The 23240-nt window shown below is 42.6% G+C and overlaps 2 protein-coding genes across 2 annotated transcripts; one reads left to right on the top strand and one right to left on the bottom strand.

The window, feature by feature from the left end:
• Positions 1 to 245: 245 nt before the first annotated feature.
• On the bottom strand, positions 246 to 7823 carry LOC307228486 (ras-related protein Rab-11A). The gene is made up of 5 exons (XM_079998156.1): positions 7676 to 7823; positions 6051 to 6246; positions 4311 to 4504; positions 3338 to 3418; positions 246 to 3021 (listed from the first exon to the last, which is right to left on the bottom strand). Exons 1-5 carry the CDS (start codon positions 7713 to 7715, stop codon positions 2885 to 2887), a joined length of 648 nt encoding a protein of 215 aa, XP_079854282.1. The 5' UTR covers positions 7716 to 7823; the 3' UTR covers positions 246 to 2884.
• A 5775-nt stretch (positions 7824 to 13598) lies between these two features.
• Positions 13599 to 22795, top strand: dapk2a (death-associated protein kinase 2a). The gene is made up of 9 exons (XM_079998178.1): positions 13599 to 13700; positions 14486 to 14612; positions 15904 to 16125; positions 17154 to 17292; positions 18902 to 19031; positions 19445 to 19520; positions 19614 to 19766; positions 19890 to 19935; positions 20454 to 22795. Exons 2-9 carry the CDS (start codon positions 14551 to 14553, stop codon positions 21114 to 21116), a joined length of 1491 nt encoding a protein of 496 aa, XP_079854304.1. The 5' UTR covers positions 13599 to 13700; positions 14486 to 14550; the 3' UTR covers positions 21117 to 22795.
• The last annotated feature ends 445 nt before the right edge of the window (positions 22796 to 23240 follow it).

Here is a 23240-nt window from a genome sequence, read left to right as displayed (position 1 = left end):
TCGTGTCCTGGAGATGATTTAAAGTTTGCATTGGTAACATTTTCCACCTGTCTGGCATCTTTAAACAGAAATTTGAAGTACCCATGTAAGACTTAGTCCTGAGTGAGTAGAAGCAGAAAACTTTTTTTTTTTTAACTGACATTTTCTTTAAAAATATTCTAAGTGAGCTTGAAATAAATGGTATTTCTACTAATATATGCTAATGTTGCACAAGAAAACAAACTTCAAAAAATCATTTGAAGTTTTATGACAGGTGCGCTTTATTAAGATGAACTGATAACTTAAGATATGAACACAATTGTACAATTTAATCAATCTGTACAAAAACATAACACCATTTAGTTAAACTCCCCCCTCTTTTAAACCTTCAAATTCATTGAAATGACTCAGCTTTTAATCGTACACATTTTCATCGCAATTACAGTCAGCTATAGTGACAGCACATTTCAAGTTTCTTAAAAAAAAAAAGTAAAACACACTTCTTTAAAAAACAATGAAAACAAAAAGAAACAACGGAGGTATGTGCGAAGATTATAAATTATGTTTCAAAAGTAAAAGGAATCACTTCTCTATACTTGCACAGATTGCTAGCTAGTGTGTCTGGAGAGATGAGGCTGGCAGGGCCGTCAGTTTGAATAAAATAAAGCAAAAGAACAAAACGCCGTCGGACTTGCCAGCCAAGCTCACGTACTCGAGCTACCTTTCTAACCCGCCTCTAAACACACACATACAAACTCAGCATGGTATATCTGCTTGACAACACCTCACTGATACAGCTAGAACTTGGAAATGTAACAGAACAGACACTCTGAACAGTAGTCAGTAGTTTGTTAGCAAGGCTTCTGTCGTCGTTTTAACGTCTGGACCTGTCCTAAGAATAGGCCGGCTCGACCGTCCGCTGACCATCCCCAAGCACGTCGCATGAACAGTCAGGACTTTGTTAGAGTAATAAGGCATTATGAAATGGAGTGGGGAGTCTTTACAAAAAGCCATGCATTGTGTCAGAGGCAGTGCGGTGTACATAGGCTTTCTGTGACCGTGGCACAGCACAACGTCCCGTCCCGTCCTCGGAGGCCTCGTGGGATAGACAAATGCTATGCTGTTGGACATTTAAGGAAAAGGTGAGCACAGGGGTGTGTTGTTAGCAGGTGGAGACTGGGAAGTGTGGTGAGAGTAGGCACTGAAGAGAAGCTAACGCAACAGTTTTGCCAGAAATCACTAAAACATGTCTATTTACAAAGCTCGACAGATGACACTCACTTCCGTACAGTAGGAGCTACCGTTGTTTATGTACCAGGTAGCGATGACTAAGAATATGACCGAGCCCGACAAAGCAAGCAGCAGGAAATGGTGGCGGAATCCGTGTCCTCTAGATGAATGTGATCAGTGCTAGGTTGTGCAAAACAGAACACTTGGATTTTATTTTTTTTTTTGTATTTTATATATTTTTTTTATATTTATTCATGGTCCTAATGAATAAAAATACATATACAGGTGGAATTAATGCTAGAAAGCTGGTTGGATAAAAATGTCACAAGGGTCCCATTTGCTTATTTTTTTTCCGATACAGTTGCCACATAGGTTTTGTTACTACACTTGGAGCATGCGTGCCTTAGCAGAGGTGTTCAATTATAGAAAGGGGACATATGAATACTTCCTCAATGACTTGCATTCCCTCGGTTGCTATACAAACCTAAACTCAGACCTTTGCAAATGGCCATCGGCTGCATAGTCGCAGCAGTTTTACCTGTTTGCCATTATTACAGTGCGTGGCTAACAACTGCTTCATGTTGGACCAGGAGCGTTCAGTGGAGTTCCCCTGAAAATAAGTTGTTAATTAAATGAACAGATATTTTTCACAAGCCCCCGTCGAGCGTCTAACCGTGCTGCACTACTTATAGAAGCAGTTCACGTGAGTGACAGACACCCACTCCCCTCCAGAAATCATCAAATGCAAGTGCAGGAATCTTTTTCAGGTTTCCACATGGAAGGTGTAAGATGTAACTCGGCCTCAAACCAACGGTAGTGTTACCCTCTTCATTCTAGATTGAGCCTTTTACCCGAAACAAGCATGCAACAGTGTAGAACGCCATCTTTAGAAACATGCAAGGCCGGCCCGATCATGTCGCTCACTGTAAATAAAGTGGTAATGCGTTACGAAGCAGCTGGCTACATGCGACTTTACACCTGCTTGAAGCTGAGCCAACGCAAAAGAAGGGTCTACGTTTCACTAGCGGTATTTTCACAGCAATCAGATCACTCTTATTACACGACCACGAGAGCGCGTCTACACCGCGCTCCATACATCCAAACGGTTTCCACGACAGTACATTGCACTAAAAAGGAGGGAGCTAGCTTTAAAATGACGGGAGGCGGATAGAGAGGTTTCCGTACGGGAATACACATCGGCGCAGCGTCAATGTGCCGTCGAATTTATACGCCTGTAAAGAAAGTCACGCGACACAAAGAAGGAACATGAGAAAGAGAGGAACAGTGGAAACCAACGAGAGCAAAACAAAAAGAAAACGGAAAGGGTGGACTGGGGGGAAAAACAAAACAAAAAAATAAAAACAAACAAAGAGGAAAACAAATCACATTCATATATTAAGACATTTTGTGACATGTCAGCGCATCTAAGGAAATTAACTTGTAATGGATAAGAAACGCCCGCTGCCCGTCACCCTGCAGCTGCCGGAGGGGGAGGAGCTCGGCTCGGAGGGCCCAGCCCACAGTGACTCTAGACTGGGAGGGGGGAGGCAGGGAGGGAGGAGGGGTGTCAGGGTTGGAGACTATCAGCTACGGATCCCGATCCCGATAACCGAGGCAGTCTATTTTAAGACGGCGGGGGTGGAGGGGTGAGGAGACGGGGTTGTGGGGGGCGGGGCTAGATGTTCTGACAGCACTGCATCTTTGGTTTGTTCTCGGTCGGCTGCACCTGGATGTTGACCACGTTGTTGCTGGGGGACATGTCGCTCTCCTGACGCTCCGACATCTGCTTCTGGGACACGATGCGGTAGATTTCTGGAGGCGCGAGCGGAGCATATCAATATCATTCTGCTGCTTAACTGCCGCCAGTCTGATGAGTTCAACCTTTATTTTGGACCATGGCGACACCAACAACTCAAATCTCACATGTACGCACACACACATGTGTACTGGTGTCAAGGTGAGGTCCGAGTAAATACACCTGCTAAGTGAGGACCCATTTTCCTGGTGCACTTCCAAACCAAAAAGTTGTCTTCCAAAGAGACCAGTCCCCCCCCACACACACACACACACACACGCGCACACACACACACACACACAGACAGACAGACAGACAGACACACACACACACCTGTGAGAATAGTCTGGAACGCCGTCTCGACATTGGTGGAATCCAAGGCCGACGTCTCCAGGAAGGATAATCCATTTTTCTCTGCAGCGTAAACACAAACACCACGTTTTCGACAGAGGGAATAACAACGACACATTCATAATGTTCCAGTTATGACCGGCATTCATAACTGTAAAGTACGAATGCCATAAGCCGATGGCAGAGGCAGCCGCAGATAATTCGACATGTGACAGATCAAAGCAGCAGGAACCAGCTCCACCGCCTCAAAACACCAAAGAAATGCAGGACACCACCTGGAGGAGAGGTTTGGAGATGCTTTCTCATCTCTAAGCAGTGGGATCGTAATGCATTCCAATTAAAAATATCATCATCCCGTTTTTCCCACCTGATAGCCAAGTGTGTCAAAATGCCAAATATTCCAATTCGATTCAACTCAGACCGATGCTCAAAAGCTCAAACAGCGCGAGTGACCTGACAGTCCAGGAACCTTCCAACAGAATAGAAACACTGAACACAAGGAACATCAAAGGAAAGTTTGCAGCCCGACCCAAGTCCAGCAAGCCACAGACGAAGCCACAAAGAGTTACGTTATTTATCAAATAACGAGATGCGAGCTACAACCGTAATGGATGACGGTGCGGTGGGGTCGTGCGGGGAAGAAATGCATTCAAATTGTCAAGTTAGAGGATACAAATCTAATTTGCCAGCGCGCATGTTTCTGTATTTGTTTGCTGCACATTCTTTGTCGTTAATGCAGCTAAAACCAGGCACTGAAGGCAACATATGCCACCGACGCAGAGTAACTTCATAACCTACACCAGTTTAAACTAGTGCGGCTGCTTGGTACTGGCTTCGTCCCAGTACTTCTGGACTTTCAGCTCGAAGGAACGTTGTGTCAGCTCCACTGTGGATACAGTGGATTATTCAGAACAAATCAGCTCCGGATAGTAAGATAAAGCAGCCAGAGCGTCACCTGCGAAGGCCCGGGCCTCGTCGGTGGGGACGGCGCGGAGGTGCCGCAGGTCGCTCTTGTTGCCGACCAGCATGATGACGATGTTGCTGTCGGCGTGGTCCCTCAGCTCCTTCAGCCAGCGCTCCACGTTCTCGTAGGTCAGGTGCTTGGCGATGTCGTAGACCAGGAGAGCCCCCACCGCACCACGGTAGTACCTGCACGTGAGGGAGAAGGGTAAAGGTTAATATGGACTCGGCTCTGATTTTTCGGCTCTGAAATGTTAAATACATTTTTTGTATTTGTCTCAATTTTAAAGTGTAACCCAAAGTATCGAGTGGGAGAAAGACAAAGACAGGAGATGCCGTGCATCACGAGCGCAGAGTATGTTTCCGAAGGTTTCCTAACGCCTTTGTGTTGCGCACACCACATAGAGAGGTCATTTCAGCAGAAACAAATGACTGCAACTGGCAACAGTTAACGCGGACATAAGGTTAGCAATCAAAATGAGTTCCTCTGGTTACATGCTTCTGCTACATGCTTTCTTATCAAGCTACCGAACAAACCAAGCACACAGTGTTATTGTTCAGTGTTATCTTTGCCAACAAAGATAACACTGAACTTTCAATAAGCTAATAAAGCTAATAATAAAGCTAATAAAACATTTATTAACGGGGAAACTTGTTAAGTCTAGTAGAGTTGGTAGATTTTAGTTTTGTGAAATTATTAAAATACAATTTGTATTTTTGTTATTGAATTATACCACAATGGACACTGACTGAAATGGTTTTGAATATTTTGCATTACATTTTACTAAATGCAATTATTTGGCACTGTTGTTACAGCAATGAATATAACCAAGTCATGCCCATGTATGACTTGATTATATTCATTGCTGTAACAACAGTGCCAACAGCCTCACACCTCCTACTTCTCATGGTGGGAAACTCCAAATCCAAGTTTTGTTTTTCTTCAAATTTCCACTAAGCATCCCGTAGTACAAATTTTCAATGCATCTAAAAGTAGTCAATCCCAGAATGTATGATTTGTGTGGGCCACAGGGTTGCCTTGGTGATGCAACAACATAACACAGTTGTTGCAAGATAGGCCCCAATCAATGCTTAAAAATTACATACTGAGCTGTTTTAGAAGTAAAACTCAACTAAATTTCCAAAGGAATAGGTGTTGGGTGGTTTTTGACACAAAGAAAAAAGCTTTGTTGACCTTGTTTTAGAAGTAAAACTCAACTAAATTTCCAAAGGAATAGGTGTTGGGTGGTTTTTGACACAAAGAAAAAAGCTTTGTTGACCTTGTTTTAGAAGTAAAACTCAACTAAATTTCCAAAGGAATAGGTGTTGGGTGGTTTTCGACACAAAGAAAAAAGCTTTGTTGACCTGTTGTGGCTTCCCCCTGCACTCGTTACCAAACAGGTCTGAGCAATTATAGGGGAAACACTGAACATCCTTTCATTAAAAAGAAACATTTTACAAAAAGTCATTATATTATCTATCAATGCATCTTGTTCACTGTACAAGGAGGGGTATCGAGGGCTATTTATTTAAGACAAAGTGTTCATGTTGAATAATAGTGTCATTGTGACTTGTTGTTGATTATATTAACAAGGGAAAACTTTAGGGCAGATCACTGAAATGAAAGAAACCATAGAAAGAATGACGCTATATTTCAAGTTCAAGTTCAAGATGGGCGGATGGAAATATGTACACTTTCATACATGGCACCAGAGAGTCATCGCCTCTGACTCACGCAGATGTGATGGCACGATAGCGCTCTTGTCCTGCTGTGTCCCAGATCTGCGCCTTCACGGTTTTTCCATCCACCTGAATGCTCCGCGTGGCAAACTCCACCCCAATGGTGCTCTTACTCTCAAGATTGAACTCGTTGCGGGTGAAGCGGGATAGGAGGTTACTCTTGCCCACACCCGAATCGCCTATCAAGACCACTGAAAGAGAATGGTGACAAGTTAGCATTCAAGTTAAAAAAATGTAATGTTGCTAAATATAGTAACACTGCAGCCTCGGTAACTGATCAAAGCTGAGTGACCACAGGCCTAAATGAAAGATGCAAACTGCAATATACTGCTGCATTACTAGTAATGCAAGGTATCGTGATCCATTGAATTAAGATGCTTGTACGGTTTAAGGCAGGGATTCTCAAACCTTTTCATATTAAGGACCGCATTTGATAAGTTTTAACCTCTGGGATCACAATCTCTGAAGTTTTTTTTTTTTTTTAGTACAAACGTCCTTGTAACTATGTACTATAGTTAGGGAGATAGCAGTGACTTACTTAAAATTCAATTTTGTGATTATTTAGATATTCGCGTGAAGAGCAGCCCTTCCATAACGTCCAGTCGTGTAATACAGATGACAGATGTCATTTACGACTGAACGTCATGTTATTATTACATAAGCAGAAGACCCAACTGTGCCATTCCATGACCTACTATACCATTCTGCTCATGACACAAATGACAGTAGTTTGTCTTGGTTAGGGGTGTTATTATGTTCAAGGACGCTGTGACTCAAACCACAGTATTGACGCACACACACCTGACTGAAAGCTACAACAACCACGCTTCCTAATGCATGTCTGTTTAACTCTAGTACATTTTCATAAACAAGGAATACGTTTTTGATGTGGTTGGTTCCATTGGCATATAAAGCTCAACAGTCTTAAGAACAGTCAAGCATACAGAAATATACTGATTATACTAAATGTGATTCTCTGCACAGCATACATTAAATCAAAAGAATATAGCAGGGTCTAAGCATATACCCTATGCAATACCTATACAATAATAGACATGATAGGTCTAAATTGTTACGAAGTTATTACTAAATTATTACAACATACAAGGTTTAAGTTTTTACAAAACGCTATTTTATCACTCTTACCATATATTGCACAAGTTGTAGTGTGTGCGTGTGTGTGTGTGTGTGTGTGTGTGTGTGTGCGCGCGCGCGCGCGCGCGCGTTGGGATGTTGTTCTATGTCCAGAGCCAGCAACTAGTAGTGATTAGAAATGATTCGTGTCAGAAATATTAAGTATAATTAACTGTCACACAGCTCAGTTGGATGTTCCCCAGACAATAGGTGTGTCCTATCCGCTAACGCTAGCCAGTTAGCAAAACCCCGTGTCGCCTCTTCACTTCGCCGAAAGGCCATTTAAACACACAGCTCGACAAATAATCGCCTTCGTGTCGTTAAAATAACCACCACACGGCGGTTGGTGCAACTCGGTCGCTTGGTTCAAAACAAAGCAGCTGACAGGAGACACGGTGCCCAGCGGCCTGCTCTGCTAGCTGGAAGCTAACTAGCAAACACACGGAACAGCAGAGATAACAGGAACGAAGTGGGCTCCATCTTTACCTTTGAACAAATAGTCGTATTCGTCATCTCTAGTGCCCATCTTGTTGTGGGGGAAGAAACGTCTCGATATGTAGCGCTAATAAATAAAAAAAAAAAAATTACGCGAAGTGAAGCATTCACTTCTCACACACAACTGAACGGGGAGAGAGCGTACTTCCGCAATGTCTCCTTGGCGTTAAGCTTTTACGACAGTGCGAGCATATTGTAGTCTTTTTGGGTGTATTTTCGTAGTCTTTATTTTTAGACCCCACGCGTCCTTGGTGTCGCCGCAGGGCGCTGATCCTAATCCTGTGGCACCTATCGCCGCATTCCATCGACGTCGGAACTCGGAACAATCCGACCCCCACTGGCAAAGGCGCAAATTAGCTGCCATTTAAATCAGAATCCCAAATTGGAATTTCGGGCCGATCTGACGTCACAACCACAAGACGTCAGTCGCAACGGGAAGCGAGGCCTCGAATAGTGACGAGGTGGCACGTTAATGACAATGGAAGTCAATGGAAGTGGAACACATTTAGCTCGGAAGTGGGGAGACCTGATCTGATCCGAGTTCTAATGATTGAGGATTCAAGATTCAAGAGGTTTACATAAACATGCTTTCATACGTATATGCAGTGAAATGTCTCTGCAACGCAGCTGGAGATTATCCGCAATAGTTACTACATACCTACCTAGCTAAATAACTGAAACTAACTGATTGTTAAAACGTTATGCAGTTAGTGAATAGAATGATATAAACAAAATAAAAATAAATAAATAAATAAATGAATGAATAAATAAATAAATAAATGGATAAATAAATAAATAAATAATAATAATAATAATAATAATAATAATAATAATAAATAAATAAATAGATAAATAATAGAACGCAGCATGAAGCAGCTGCCACTCCAGGCAAACCAGTGATTTGCATAACTATTCTGTTGTTGTTTTTTTACCTTACCTTCACGTTGGGCGATGGGGAAATGAGTCAATCTAATAATAATAATAATAATAATAATAATAATTAATATATCAGGCTTTCAAGTTTTCAACTTATGGTGGTTTGGGAAAGAGTGAGGAAAGGTTTCAATATTTTGAAATGTGGGCTGGCGGACCGAAAACATAGAAATAAAAAGTTGGCCGATCAAAAAAAAAATTGAATAAAGACCAAAAAGTCTAAATAAATATGATATACGTATAGTCAAGTATTTACCTCTTAAGGTCAAAGGTAGAGCCGTCTAAACTGCTGTCGTCTTTTGATGTATTTATTTATGTACGGTACAATTTTTTTGCCTTCAAAGTTACTGCAGTGCGTGACAGTGCAGTGAAGTTCGCTTTTATTTTCACCAGGTACATTTATATGACCATAAGCATTAAAAAAAAATGTTGATGTTGATATATATATATATATATATATATATATATATATATATAGTAACAGTAACGTAACAGTCCGTAAAAAAGGATAATGAAAATAATATTAAAATTAAACTAAAATGTCTATACAATATATATACAAATTACCACAGATGTGCACCATCACTTCAGTTTATCATTATCATTGTTTACTAATAGAGTAATAGTTTGTATATAAGCACATGGAACACAATGCATAGCAAAGATTGCAATATACAATATGTTAAAGCTTGATAAGGTCAAAAGTAGACGTAGACTGTACTTTACTAGTATTTACATTGCTCGGGAATGGAATTATTAAGAGTTAAAGCTGAGAAATAGATTGTTTTGATTAAGTTCGGGGTCTCCCTCTCGATTGCGCCCCGATTGTTTTCGGAGCCTTGGTCCTTGTCCACTGTGGACACTCAAATTTTGATATTTCATTTAAAAAAAAAAGTGAGGTGGGGACAGAGAAGAGCTCAACATGTTATGTTGTCAATTTCAACAGAGACAGAATTTAGCATGGATCTGCATCATATAGAGGTGCTTTATACTATATTTAGTGAAATATTTAAAAAAAATGTGAAAGCTTTTTCATTTTAAAATATGAAGTTAATTAACTATTCATTGTTTTCTTTAACCGATAGTAGTTGATCATAATAATAGCTGTATAAATTAAATATAATCCTTTTGTTTCCAAAGCGAGGGAATAGAAAACCATCTTCGTCCTCGCTTCTACTACAGGTTCTTTGTATAGATTTCATTTTTTCTTGTATTCAGGAAGAAATTTCCGCCATTTGATATTCTGAAATTAGAAAATAGAAATCATTAAAATCACCTTTCAAACATCAACAACTTTACTCTGAGCAACAGTAGGGACCTACACTTTTTCCCAGGGTGGATTTGGGTTGCTTGCCCTTCACATCTTCCAGCGTCTCATAGGTGTTGCTCTGCGCCGGACACGCCGCCGAAATTAATTCATAGTCGTTCTCAATGGGACGGTGGCCTGGGAGGGTTGGACCGGCGGGGACCTCAGCGTACACGCTGTCTTCGCGCTGTGCCGGAGTCTCACCACAGCACTCAGAGGCCTGGTAGAGTGGATTGGACTTCAGCGAGTCCAGCTGCTCAGTTTGGACGTCATCGAGCGTGGTGGTCTCTCTCAAGCCGCCCCTGGGCACATGTAGGGAGTAGGTTTGGCAGGTGACTGTCTTTAGGGCAGCAGAATCTGATTTTGGGGGTGTTGAGCACATGGGATTTAGTCGATTGGTGTAGGCTTCCTCCATGTTTGCATCATCTCTCATGCTGCCCCTGGGCACGTGAAGGGAGTAGGTTTGGCAGGTGACCGTCTTTAGGGCAGCAGAATCGGATTTTGGGGATGCTGAGCACAGGGGATCTAGGCGGTTGGTGTAGGCTTCCTCCATGTTTGCATCCCGTCTCACTACAGACGTGCTTCTGTCCTCCATTAGACTGTCAGTACTTCCAGAATCAATGCTATTGAGCGATGACAGGTTTTCTGCTATTATCTCACTGTCTTTTTCCACTGGGTTTAGGAGCATTGATGCTCTTGGTCTTTCCACGTTTTCTTGGTCCATGAAGTTGGGTTGGATTTGGCTGTGCTGTGCGCTCTTGTCAGTAGGGAAAGATCCACTCAGGGAGTGGCTGAGGGGTATGCCTCGTCTTGGTACTGGTGGTACCTATGAGAGAAAGTGCCACAAAGAGACTATATCTGCATACATGTGGAAAAGAGGATTCTTCCAGCCTGAGCCTTACATTTCTGTGGTCTTGTCTATTGGCAGTGAGGGGACAGTTGTTGCCAAAACCTTGGAGTGACGCATGTAAGAAAGTCTTTTTAGTGTAATATTCCGATTTGAGAAATCATGGAGTGTAGGACTCGTGACAAATCTTATCCTCCATCACTGGGTTTATTTATGATTTTCCCTTGACCTAATGTTTGTATCAAGATATTCCATATGTAACTCAAATGCGACATCTAGATTACAATTTTCACAATACCTGTGAGAGGGACATTGTATCCACCGACACTGTTCCCGTCAACTTCCTTGTTCTGGATTTAGGAGGCAGCGCAGGCGGTTGCACGGTGGGAAGCGCCGTTTGCTGCTTTGCCTTCCGGGTAGTCTTCCTGTCGCCGCTTTGGTCGTTCTTCTGGTCCCATAGACTCTTCAGTGCTTGTACGCTTAGCACCGACTTCTCTTGGGACTCCACTTTTACCACGTCATACAGTTCACTTTGGTTGTTCTGCAATACAAACACCAGCCAAGATCAGTCGCAAATCTGGAGTCCCGCCTTACTTATCAGGGATTTTGTCTCGAAAGTCCCTCGTCCCGGGCTTCTCGTGGGATATACTGAATGGAAACATCCTATTAGCTATTTTGGTCATTCTGGAAAACAAAAGCAGAAAATAAGCCGGTGCTTAGTGCTCCGTCTTTACCTGGTCGCTGCAGGAGGTGAGGTACTCTCCAAACGGCTGTATGGGGCTGGCTTTGTAGTGTAGTATGAGATCTGTGAGACTGTGGTGGGTCTGAGGGTCACCTGCTATGACAAAGTGTCCCGCCTTGTTCTGATTGATGACAAAATGGCGACACCGGTCAAGTCCCCTTTGGCAGATTTGCGTAAACAGCAGAAAAAGCCAACGAAGGCAATGAGTCACAATGAAGGAAGGATCTGTCAAGTTCTAATGATTGTGATTTTTCTCTTAGCATCATCCGCATCATTTCATCAAATAAACTCCTTAAGAGATTGTATAGGCCTCACTTGTACGAGAGAATGTAGCCAAGGACTTTATCACTGAGCCGAATGAGAAAACAACCCAGAGTCTGATCTCTTAGTTGGTCTTCTGCATCCCTGCATGGGGCAGAGAGGACGGAACGATTAAACAAGGTCACAGTACAGCACTCGGAGGGAAAAAGGCAAATACAGAACATGGAGGTGGAAAAAAACCAAAACCCGCATGATGTTGTGGCTCCGATCCTCCTTGCACTTACCGTCTGGTGACGAAGCCCCGGAACCAGTCAGGAAAGTTTCCGTTGTGCAGTATGAGTTGTTCCTGTGTCTCTCTGAACCATCTCAGCACCAGCTCCCGCAGGCCTCCCTCCAACGCCTCCATCTGAAGATCCACATCCAGCATCCTGTCCATCCTCACGCCTTTCTAAAACACTACTACAGCAGGACACACACCGTCCTGTCTACCTTGGCGCTCGGGTGACGTTTATCTTGTTAATGAATGTCCGTACCTCATTTGACTATTTTGGTTGAGCATCTCTCACCTGAATGGTGCCATTGTCTACAACCATTCACACGGAATTGCATTTTACTATTGCTCTTCCGTGTTCCAAATTTGGGCGGTGAGGGTATGGACTCAAAACACAGGAAAAACAAACTGCAAACTGAAAGATATGTGGGCCTAGGCTATGTAATATGAGGTGTCTGGAAGGTTTGAGGTGAATAGGTCACTGAGCTCCCAGGGCAGAAATATAGTGCGGGAATAATAGTAACGTATGTTACTGTAGATTTACTGCCTTGTTGTCATAGGAAGAGCGAAGACAACAATGGGTCTAATCAGAGGTTCTATGGGGGAGAAATGTAGTTTCCTCCAGCTTGACCAGAGGAGGAAATGTTTAGACTTATGACAGGACATAGGCTGAGCAGGCACGTATGGGTTGGAACCAGATGTGGTATGTTATCTCTGTAAAGCTTTAAAAGCGAATGCTGAGCGTCACTGGGGAGAGATTCCTTCTGGCTCGGGTCTCTCCCAGGACATCCATGGCAAGTCTGGTTTGATGCTGATTTGTGTAATAAAACTATTATTTGAATCAAGTCAGCGTCAGCGGTCACTCCTTCATTCTTCAACACATCACACCCATCAAGAAACTAAACCACACCCCATAGCGTTACCCATAGTAGCTATGTGCTTAAACAAAGCGCGCCCTCATCCAGGGTAACCTGAAAGAACACAAGAAAACAAATCACATAATATCCTGACCTACTGGCCGCATAGTTGGTTTGTTGTCTTCGTTTGCTTACCTGAGCCAATGGGGACTATTTAAAATGTTTACAAATACCTGTACACATATTGTAGTCCTGAGCTCAATGTTTATTTAGGTCAAGACCCATTTGTATCAAACTATAGTTCTATTTAACCTTTGAACCCTGAATGAACGATGTGCCTCCACCTCTACGCTATTTATAGTCATTTTAGGGATTTTAAATGCATCCTCTTAAATTATGGACATATTGGATACATTGGATATATATGGATATATATTTTGACTTTTTGATTAACCCTCATGAATTCACATGAATGAAAGCTGCACACAAACAGAAATTCCAATAAAAACGTGTTTTATAGTAATAGCTGGGATGCAGCAGCATTGCTCAGAGGGAGGCAGCCTGGAAAGCAGATTCAAAGCGGCAGCCGGCAGGTGTCAGGCTTTCATGCTGCTCTGCCCCGACAGGTGGCCTCACTTGGGCTGCACTAGAAATAGGAGCGCACTTTGACCCCCTCCACCAATATGGTGTGCCTGCTGTAATGTCACCCGTCTAGCCTGCGTGCTGTCACTGTGGCAGCTTCCACCCTGCAGAGGACAGGCCCCTCTTGGTGCCACAAGCTCCAGAAACATGGCACACGGTAAGACCATCTTATTCCCATATTATTAATAAAGTGTGACATTTTCTACTGCTGTTGGGTGTGAGGGCCGATGCAGTCTGTTTGGTCGGACACAAATTGTTAACTGTAAGCTTTTTGTTTTCACACCCGACCGTTCTAATACATTTACAACTCCTACGGAGATATTTGTTCATGGCTTTATTTATTATCGCTATATTGATTTTGATATTGTTGGACTGCCCTTGTTTTATTCCATAATTATCATTAAGTAGGCGTGTATCAGTTACTTTTGTGCATTAAAGTCACTTTAGTGTAACCAAAGCCAAGCTGGGTCATGGGTTATGGAATTGTAACACTAGTTATCTTTATATATGGAAAGTGGCACAAGGATTCACGCACATCCTTGATATGCGTTGATTTGTTTCCCACACGTTGCCTGTTTTTGTCTTGGAAGACATAATGTCAACCATTTTGTGAATTGTATATCAAAGACTTGCAGATTTATCAGTCATTCGTTTTGAGCCAGACTAGTTGCACTTTTATTGTACATGTGACATAAGAAAACTTAAACCGGGTGCACAGGATACAGACTTAGTTGCAGACAATCAAAACTAGTCCGCCTTTCAACCCAATAGTGGTTCTTTAAGCCTAATGTGGAGTAGCAACAGTGTGACTATTAACTATTTATGTTGCATAGAGTCACTGCTACTATACTATTAGTATATACTCACTAAACTAGTACAATACTTCAGGGCAACGTGCCCAAAAGCTCAGACAACATTCAGATCCATGCTTTGCTGTTACAGGATGGGCCTGATACCATGAAGTGTGAACCATAACTGTTTACCACCTACGGATAAGGATTGTGGAAATGGCCTTATTTAAGCAACAGAATGTGGAGGATTTCTATGAAATTGGTGAAGAGCTGGGAAGGTAAGACTTCTCATCATATGAAGATGTATACTAAGATAAGCCCCTTGGATCTCATTTAATGCTCATTATTTTAGCATAAAAAAACAAAACAATCCCCTGATGTTCCTTTCAGTGAAACCTTTTCCCCAAGAGCTGCACACTGTCTGCACGCAGCTCTCTTAATTTTCTTGTACTTGTCAAAACAAAATGGAATATTCTGCTATTGCATCTGCTGGGGCCTAGCTGTGTAATAATCTGTACTTGTTAAAAGCAATCTTAATAATTGAAACAGGGCCTACTTAAAATCAATATTAAACAATGTGCTTGATATGATCTGTTAAGGTGCTGATTGTATCAATAGGTGGCATATTGCGGGCACCAAAATATTTTGGTGATAATGACAAAATAATAACAAAAGATGTTGTTAAGATGTTGTCTCTGATATTCCGCGTGTCTAAGTTCACCACGGTTTAACTCTATGCAAACTTTCGTAACAAATGTATTCACTGCCAGACGCAAATGTTCTGATCCCGATATCATAATGGAATGATTTGAACTTGGCGCAGAGATTCACATGTAACCAAGGTCTTATTTCTTGATTTTCTTGAATTTCACTTAAGGGGACAATGAAGTACTATCCTTTATTATCTTATCTTATGCAGTCTTATAGAGACACCATCTCACTACTGATCTAATGGAATCAGAAAATTACTTCAACTACTTCTTGTATGTTGAAGTTAAGGTGAAAATGTGTTGTTTGTTTTCATGGAGAATGTGCTTTGTACCCAAGGTGCTGTGTTATGTCAGACAGACAACTGTCACCATGGTGCTGTGGCTTTTTAAAGTCGCTGGATCATTTTAGCTTTCCCCACTTGCAGCCCCACCGTGGTATGTTGGCTCATGACACGGTCCTTTTCTCTCTCACTCCAGCAGGGAAATCTGATATTGACATTCAACCTTTGATTTCTTAACAGACAACTTTGTTTGTCTGCCTCCGTGGTGTACGCTACGACAAGCAGTGATTAACCACAGAGATTTAATGATAACTTGTCATGTGCGGCTCTTGACATGTGAGCAGAATCAGCCGGCTTATCACATGCCGGTCAAACACCTCACTATGAATAGACTAGTTGGAAATATCTACGAGACCAAGTTGAAATATGTGAGGGTACAAAAGTTAGTCGTAAATACTATGAAAAAAATTATATTGACACTATATTGACTATATTGACTGAATTATTGCAGCATGCTTAACAGATCTTCCCAAGAGTTCCTCTACAAGATTTTCTTCCCCCTGTTCAAACCCCTCCAGCGGGCAGTTTGCCATCGTGAAGCAATGCAGGGAGAGGAGCACGGGGCTGGAGTTTGCCGCCAAATTCATCAAGAAGCGGCAGAGTGTGGCCAGCCTGCGGGGGGTGCGGCGGGAGGAGATCCAGCGGGAAGTGAGCATCCTGCGGCAGATCCAGCACCCCAACATCGTCACGCTGCACGACGTCTACGAGAACCGCACCGACGTGGTTCTCATCCTCCAGCTGTGAGTAGCACAAGGGGAAAAGGGCCTCGGAGCGCAGAGGTGAGCGACAACACTGAGACAATATTGTGACCGTTAACTTTGTACGAGTCGAGTAAATGGCAAAACTGGCTGGACCGTGATAGGGCAGCAAGATTTAACAGCGGAGAAGTTGCCGGTTGCAACTTGTCCAACAAAGGGGCACGAGGCAGTCCGTCCTAATAGGTTATTTCCCCACCGGCGTAGTTCACATGTAAACACATGCACTTTACAAGAAGGGTCAGAGCAGACTCTCTGCTCAGAAGACTTAGGTCCTTTGGAGTGCAGGGGGCTCTGCTGAGGACCTTCTTCGACACCGTGGTGGCAGCCACGGTGTCAGCCATCTTTTATGGAGTGGTCTGCTGGGGCAACAGCCTCACCACAGCTGATAGGAAGAGACTTGACAAACTGATCAAGAAGGCCAGCTCTGTCCTGGGGGGCCCCCTGAACCCAGTGCAGGTGGTGGGAGAAAGGAGGATGATGGCTCAGCTGTCATCCATGATGGAGAACAAATCCCACCCCATGCATGAGACTCTGACAGCACTGGAGAGCTCCTTCAGCAGTAGGACGCTTCACCCAAAGTGTGGGAAGGAGCGCTATCGCAGGTCCTTCCTTTCTGCGGCTGTCAGACTGTATAACCAACAGCGCAGCCGGTACGCACACGCGCACACACACACACACACACACACACACACACACACACACACACACACACACACACACACACACACACACACACACACACACACAGAGTGCAATTTCTTATTTAAAAAAAAAAAGGAAAAGTAGAATCCCTGATGTGCAATCTGTCAAAATATGTGCAATACGCTCAGTACTCTGGTTCCTATTTATAGTGTTTTTTTTCTATATATTTTATATTGTTTAACGTGCTTACCTTGATACTCTATGTTCTGCTGTCCCTTTTTTTGCTTATCTTATCGAGAACATTTGTTAAACATGTCACAGTGGACCCAGGTCGCCAGATCTTGAGGTGACAGGTGTCTTTGCGGCAGGGTGTCCGGAGGAGAGCTGTTTGACTTCCTCGCACAGAAGGAGTCGCTGAGCGAGGAGGAGGCCACGCAGTTCATCAAACAGATCTTGGAAGGGGTGAACTACCTCCACTCCAGGAACATAGCCCACTTTGACCTCAAGGTTCGTCCGCGCAACTGATGTCGCCAACCACGCTTTTGTCATGTTGCTGGATATCGAACACGTCGTTTTGTTCAGGGTGCATTTGTGGAAGCCCAGTCATACTTTCGAATCACTGAAATGGACTGATCTGATCTCTGCACAGGCCATACTGTGTGACGCGCGCCATAGGTTTTTTTTATTTAATTGTCATCGAGTGAGGTTGCGTTCTCAGCTTTCACATTTGAACACTTTGGCAGATAAGTTGCCATTTTTGCTGTGTGGATTCCAGGGCAAGGGGAGCGGATCTTTGTTTGTCGTTTGAGGGGTGTAGTAAATGTATTATACCATCCCACAGAAGTACAGCAAGGACACTAAAACATCACAGTATGACCACAAGATGGTGCAGTTAGTTCACATTTTACTGTACAGGGCCGAAATAAGGCCCGGGATGGGTACACACAATTAGAATGTAAGTTTTGTCATTTTACTATACACGGCAGAAATTGTTGATATCTCATAGCTGTGCACAATCCTCTAAGAGTTCATTTCAGGAAAAGATCCCGTGAATGCAGACAATCTCTAAAAAAGACAATCTCAATAGTTGAAGGTCTTCTTTTAGATCATTTATTTACCCGATCATTTCTACAAGGAGATGTCTTGCTCTGTTGTACCATGAGATTTTTGTGCTAAAGAAAAGCGGAAACCCCTGTTTCCTCCTGTGCCTCAGAGATACTGCTGTGTCAGCTTAAAAAACAGAACTCAATAAGGGTGCAGTCGTTGGGCGTGATAACAGAGATGTGCCCAGGATCTGCCAAAATAAGGACGCTAGGACAGACAGAGGGAAGAGAAACAGCAAGCGGTAAAAATAACATAGCTACCAAAGGCGTCCCCTGTCCATTCCTCCTTAATGAGACATATACATGTACATATACAGTTGATCTTCTACATGAATACATCCACATGCACATCAGTGTCAGGGACTATTTTGCATATTCTGATGTTAGACTGGCAAAGTATAGCTTTATGCTGACCTAGGAATAAACTAATAATTCATAATTATGCCATTTTCAAGACTAGGGACAGACCTTCCTCGGAGCAAGAAACAAATCAGCTTTGTGTTATGTATAATCTCTGTGTTCAAACCAAAGAGGATGTATGGCCAGATACATCTACAATTTCACATTACCTAGACCTCTAAACGGCCTAATTACCTAATTAATAACTTGACAAATATATGTCATAAGAAATCATTTTTGATACCGATTGTCATCACTGTGTTTTTTCAGTCATTTGTATTGCTGTCTTCATGATATTTGAAATGGAACGTGTTATTTTATATTTATTCTATCTCACAATTGACTTGACTGCTTTACTTTAGTGATCATGAAGCAGACCTTAAAATGAAGATCACTCCTAATGAGTCGCTTAGCCATGAAAAACATGTAACAGAACTCAATAATTATAATTGATAAAAAAAGAGAATACCATAATTGAAATACAATTTAACTTGCAATTCAGTTGTTGGAGTTTTGTTTTTTTTTACAAGGGAGTGAAGAACAGCACTTAATTCGAATGCAGAGCAGTTATCATGCTTTTCCATTAGTAAACCATGTTATTTTCTGCCGTGCAGCCAGAAAACATAATGCTCCTGGACAAGAATGTGCCTTTGCCTCGAATCAAACTCATTGATTTTGGTCTGGCTCACAAGATTGAAGCAGGAGTTGAATTCAAGAACATCTTTGGAACTCCTGAGTTTGTGGGTAGGCGTCATGACGTTTTGTCATTATTATTATTATTTATTTATTTTACTGACTTAGTTGCTTTTTTTTTTTTTCCTTTTATACTTCTTGACATGAATAATTGTTCACCTATGTTTGAAGGCCATATCATTAATTGACATTTGAACCGCCTCAGCAAGGTTCGGCTCCCGCTATGAACGCCACGTGTGTCTTTCATGCAAATTTGCCCATTGGCTGTTTTGAAATCCTGATAATCTTCTTATAATCATCATGATAATCTAATAGAATAATGATAATCTTGAGCATACCTCAGCAGTGATCTCAATTACAGCAGAGTCTCTCTCAACAGCTTCAAATCCCTTTCCAAAAGTAGGATCTTTTCTTGCTTTCTGATATTTGTCTTAAATCTCTTGTGCCAACTCATTAACTCTCAGCTCCAGAGATTGTCAACTATGAGCCACTAGGACTGGAGGCAGACATGTGGAGCATAGGTGTCATAACTTACATCCTGTAAGTCAAACAAATTATAGTACCACATTACAACTCCTCCTTTATCTTGTAAAAAAGTGTCATAAAAAACCTCATGTAATGTTTTTTTTCCAGACTGAGCGGTGCCTCGCCCTTCCTGGGAGAGAGCAAGCAGGACACGCTGGGGAACATCTCCGCCATAAACTATGAGTTTGATGAGGAATTCTTCTGCCACACTAGTGAACTGGCAAAGAAATTCATCAGGCAGCTGCTGGAGAGGGACAAAGAGTAAGAGGTCAAATGTAAACAGAAAACATGGCATGTTAAAGTAGGTCTCAAATCCTCACCAAAATTGTTTCATAAATTGCACACTCCATGCAGCGTCAATTTTGTACATTGTGTATCTTGCAGAAAAAGGTTAACTATCCAAGATGCTCTTAACCACCAATGGATTAAGGTATTTGGGACACTTGATTTCGGTTTCAAAAGAACTCCTGTACAGTTGTATGTATAGTTGTAGATGGGTTGTGTGTGATGGTGTTTCTGTTGCTGCAGAGTCCTTATTTAACTTATGAAAATGCATGCATAATCATTGATAATAGATATCAGATACACTACACGGATCGGTTTGGTCTGGTTTTGCCGTGTTAGATTAGGCAATCACCCTTTGGTTTGTTTTACATGATGTCCAGCATTGATGAAAGCTTCCTTTTCACCTAAATGTGAACGGGCTATACTTACGGCACGGCATGTGGCAAGCGTAAAGACACGTCATCTGCAGTGTATGGTTGTGCTGTGCCGTAGATCGAGGGATGGCACCGAATGCATTTCACCTTTAAACTTGTCAAAACTGCATCTGCATGATGGAGTACGTCCACGGTAGCAACGGTATCGATGCATGCCCAAAGCTGTTAGGGGAAGCTTCCAACGAGTATTCCTCTCCCCTCAATGACTATTTATTTTCCTCCACTCAAGTCCAATGAGCACAAGGACGAAACCAAGGCACCGCAGACCAAGAAACGTGAGCGCCGTCAGCTCAAGACCAAACGCCTGAGGGAATACACCATCAAGTCCCACTCCAGCATGCCGCCCAACAACACCTACGTCAACTTTGAACGCTTTGCCCAGGTGGTGGAGGACATCGGCCAGATGGAGGGCTCCTTCGTCAGCCTGGCAGCCGCGCACGATTCCTTGCAGGATGACATTGACGCCATGGTCTCCATTTACAATGACAAGGAGGCCTGGTACAAGGAGGAGAGTGAAGGGGTCCGCCACGAACTCTCCCAAATCCGCTACGAGTTCCGCAAGGTGGAGGCCATGAAGAGGAGCCTGCAGGACGACATGCGGAGCGTCGACGTCGACCTCGTCGCCATCACCAACCGCTACCAGGAGCGGAGGAGCCGCTTCGAGTCGCTGCGGCAGGAGCTCAGCAACGAGCTGAAGTGGGTGCAGGAGTTGGTGGGCTCGTTTCCCACGGATGGGGGCAGCGGTGGCGGGGGTCACCCCAACTGTAGTTTTTCCACCGTGTTCAACAACGACGTGAACGAGGCCTTGAAGGAGCTGCTGAGCCACTCCTGCGGAGGAGAACTGCTCTCTGGGATTAACCTGGACTTCACCGACAGTGGACAGCACAGATAAGACTGCACGGCTGACAGAGTCCGAGAAGATTTTCCGAGCACAGGGGGTTCCCAAAGCGTTTTCCTCTGTGACCCCCTAAATCAAATCAGATTCACTCTGAGACGCCCCCCATTTAAATGTATTTAAATGTATTTATTAGTGGCAGGCTGTAGTTTTTATCTGAATTGGTTCCATTCTAAATTAAGTGAGAGAAAGGATTTTAGGGAATAGAATAATACAATATTATACATATAGAAAACATAAAGTCATGGATTTTATAACCAATATTTAAGCATTAGGAAACATTTGCCTCAAATCATCCAGCCTCCATGACCCCCCTCTGGTGACGCCCTGTCTGGCACCCCAGGTTAGGAATCACTACTCTTGTGCTGTGCTATATTTCTGTATAAGGATCTCCCGTGCTTGTTTTGTAACACTCTTAATGTCTGTGCAGTCGATGGTACATGGACACGAGAAAGAGCTTTCGTTTGTACATCTACCTTTCTTTGGATTGGAGGGATGGCTCTCTAACTGCCTGCAATCAGCTTTTTATAACCTCGTGGGACAATAAATTCACAATTTCCCCTTATTGTTGGCTGTGTATATTTGGATTAGCTGGATAGTAGTTTCCCATAAACTTAATTATGTGTATTTATAAGGGTTTCTGTGGGTATTTGTGTGTTTCAGCCCTTATATATCAGCCTTTATTCTTGGAAAAACTATAGGAGATAGGGGTTTATTCAAGAAATACAATACTACGGCACAATTTAAACAACAAAATCATTTTTATAGACGGGATGTTTGGAAAGGCTATTTGTCAGCACAGAGCCATGTGCTAAGCCGCTGAAAAACATCCATAATGTGATTATTTGAACAGTAATCTCGGCCACTGGGCAAATAAGCCCAAATCCTTGTGAGACAGTTGTTTATTTCCTCAAATTGATTATGTAAGCCGCCCCAACCACTGGAATGGTGAATGTGTGCAACAACAAGCCCAGTTCAAGTAAAACACGAGAAAAACAAATAAAACGAAAGAAGGCCACATTCTGCAGGACTTCTGTGCAAAAGGTCATTCTAGGATGTTGTGTAAATTCGTTCCTTTATAACATGTGCAGTAAAATAGGGATGGATTCACTCCGGTCAATCTGTTGCGCTGTCTATGTTTAAAAAATAAATTATTTATATATAATTTATTTATTTTTAACTGAAAAGCTTTATTATAACAGTGACCAGCTAACTGCTTTCTTCCTATCAGTGCTAAAGTATAGTTCTGTGTCTGAAATCAAACACCCTGAGTGCTGAGTTCCACACCAGATGCAGATACACGCTGCTATTTTCAGAGCGTATGAATTCAGGGGGAATCCCAGCACACGGAGACTGAATCCATGGACTAACTGAGCACACTTCTGAATGATAACGCAAAGTGATTATTGAAAGAGCATTTGAATATACTGTATTTGATTAAAAAAAACAAACAAACATGTTTTGTTTTTTATGCTAAACACTGGTTTCCCAGATAGATGCTGCTGGTGCCACCAAATGTAACTATTATGCTAGCTACTTCCATTAAATTAATCTCAAATAATGATCCATGATGATTTGTTTTGTTATACATATGTTATGTCACCCCAGTGCAGTCGTACCCCAGTAAAACCACATTTTCCTCCAATTATCTGTTCAGGTTCTCCTTCTATGGTGGAGTGAATGGTAGCTCAGGCTAAGCAGCTTTCCGAGTGGATGGCAACAACGTCCCAAGTTGTGCGTTTTTTTTTTTTTTTTTTTTTAAAGAAATCTTGCTCCCCAGTTGCATGAAAAACTGGAATGTCTGGTTTGTGGCACCTCAGGCTCACTAAACCTGAGCCAGAGGTCACTCTTGTTAAATCCGCGGCATTTTCCTCTTAAAACCAGTTGTGTCAGAACATTTACAGTCGATAACGGCTTTTAAGTATTGGCTATATTTTTGCGTTTTTCATAAATTGTGGTCATTTGCAAAACCCTGCCACCTGGTATTGTGAACTGGACATTTAACTCAACACCCTCACACTACACTGTGATAACTAGTGTAGTCAACACAGTCTAGTGTCCGCATTAACGCAGTGTTCACACAGCATGTTCACACAGCATGTTCATAGAGACGGGCAGTAT

This window comes from Zeus faber (assembly GCF_960531495.2).
Source record: "Zeus faber genome assembly, chromosome: 3".
In the NCBI taxonomy this organism is placed as follows: domain Eukaryota; kingdom Metazoa; phylum Chordata; class Actinopteri; order Zeiformes; family Zeidae; genus Zeus; species Zeus faber.
Note: the sequence above shows the minus strand (reverse complement) of the source record. Positions and strands in the feature narration are given on the sequence as shown.

Excerpts from the sequence above, each read along its gene's own strand:
- LOC307228486 (XM_079998156.1), bottom strand. The coding sequence starts at position 7,715 with ATGGGCACTAGAGATGACGAATACGACTATTTGTTCAAAG. Across the intron at positions 4,505-6,050 it reads TATCGTGCCATCACATCTGC|GTACTACCGTGGTGCGGTGG; the intron begins GTGAGTCAGAGG and ends CCTCACGTGCAG. Across the intron at positions 3,419-4,310 it reads CGAGGCCCGGGCCTTCGCAG|AGAAAAATGGATTATCCTTC; the intron begins GTGACGCTCTGG and ends TTTACGCTGCAG.
- dapk2a (XM_079998178.1), top strand. The coding sequence starts at position 14,551 with ATGGCCTTATTTAAGCAACAGAATGTGGAGGATTTCTATGAAATTGGT. Across the intron at positions 19,032-19,444 it reads TGGAACTCCTGAGTTTGTGG|CTCCAGAGATTGTCAACTAT; the intron begins GTAGGCGTCATG and ends ATTAACTCTCAG. Across the intron at positions 19,936-20,453 it reads TTAACCACCAATGGATTAAG|TCCAATGAGCACAAGGACGA; the intron begins GTATTTGGGACA and ends CCTCCACTCAAG.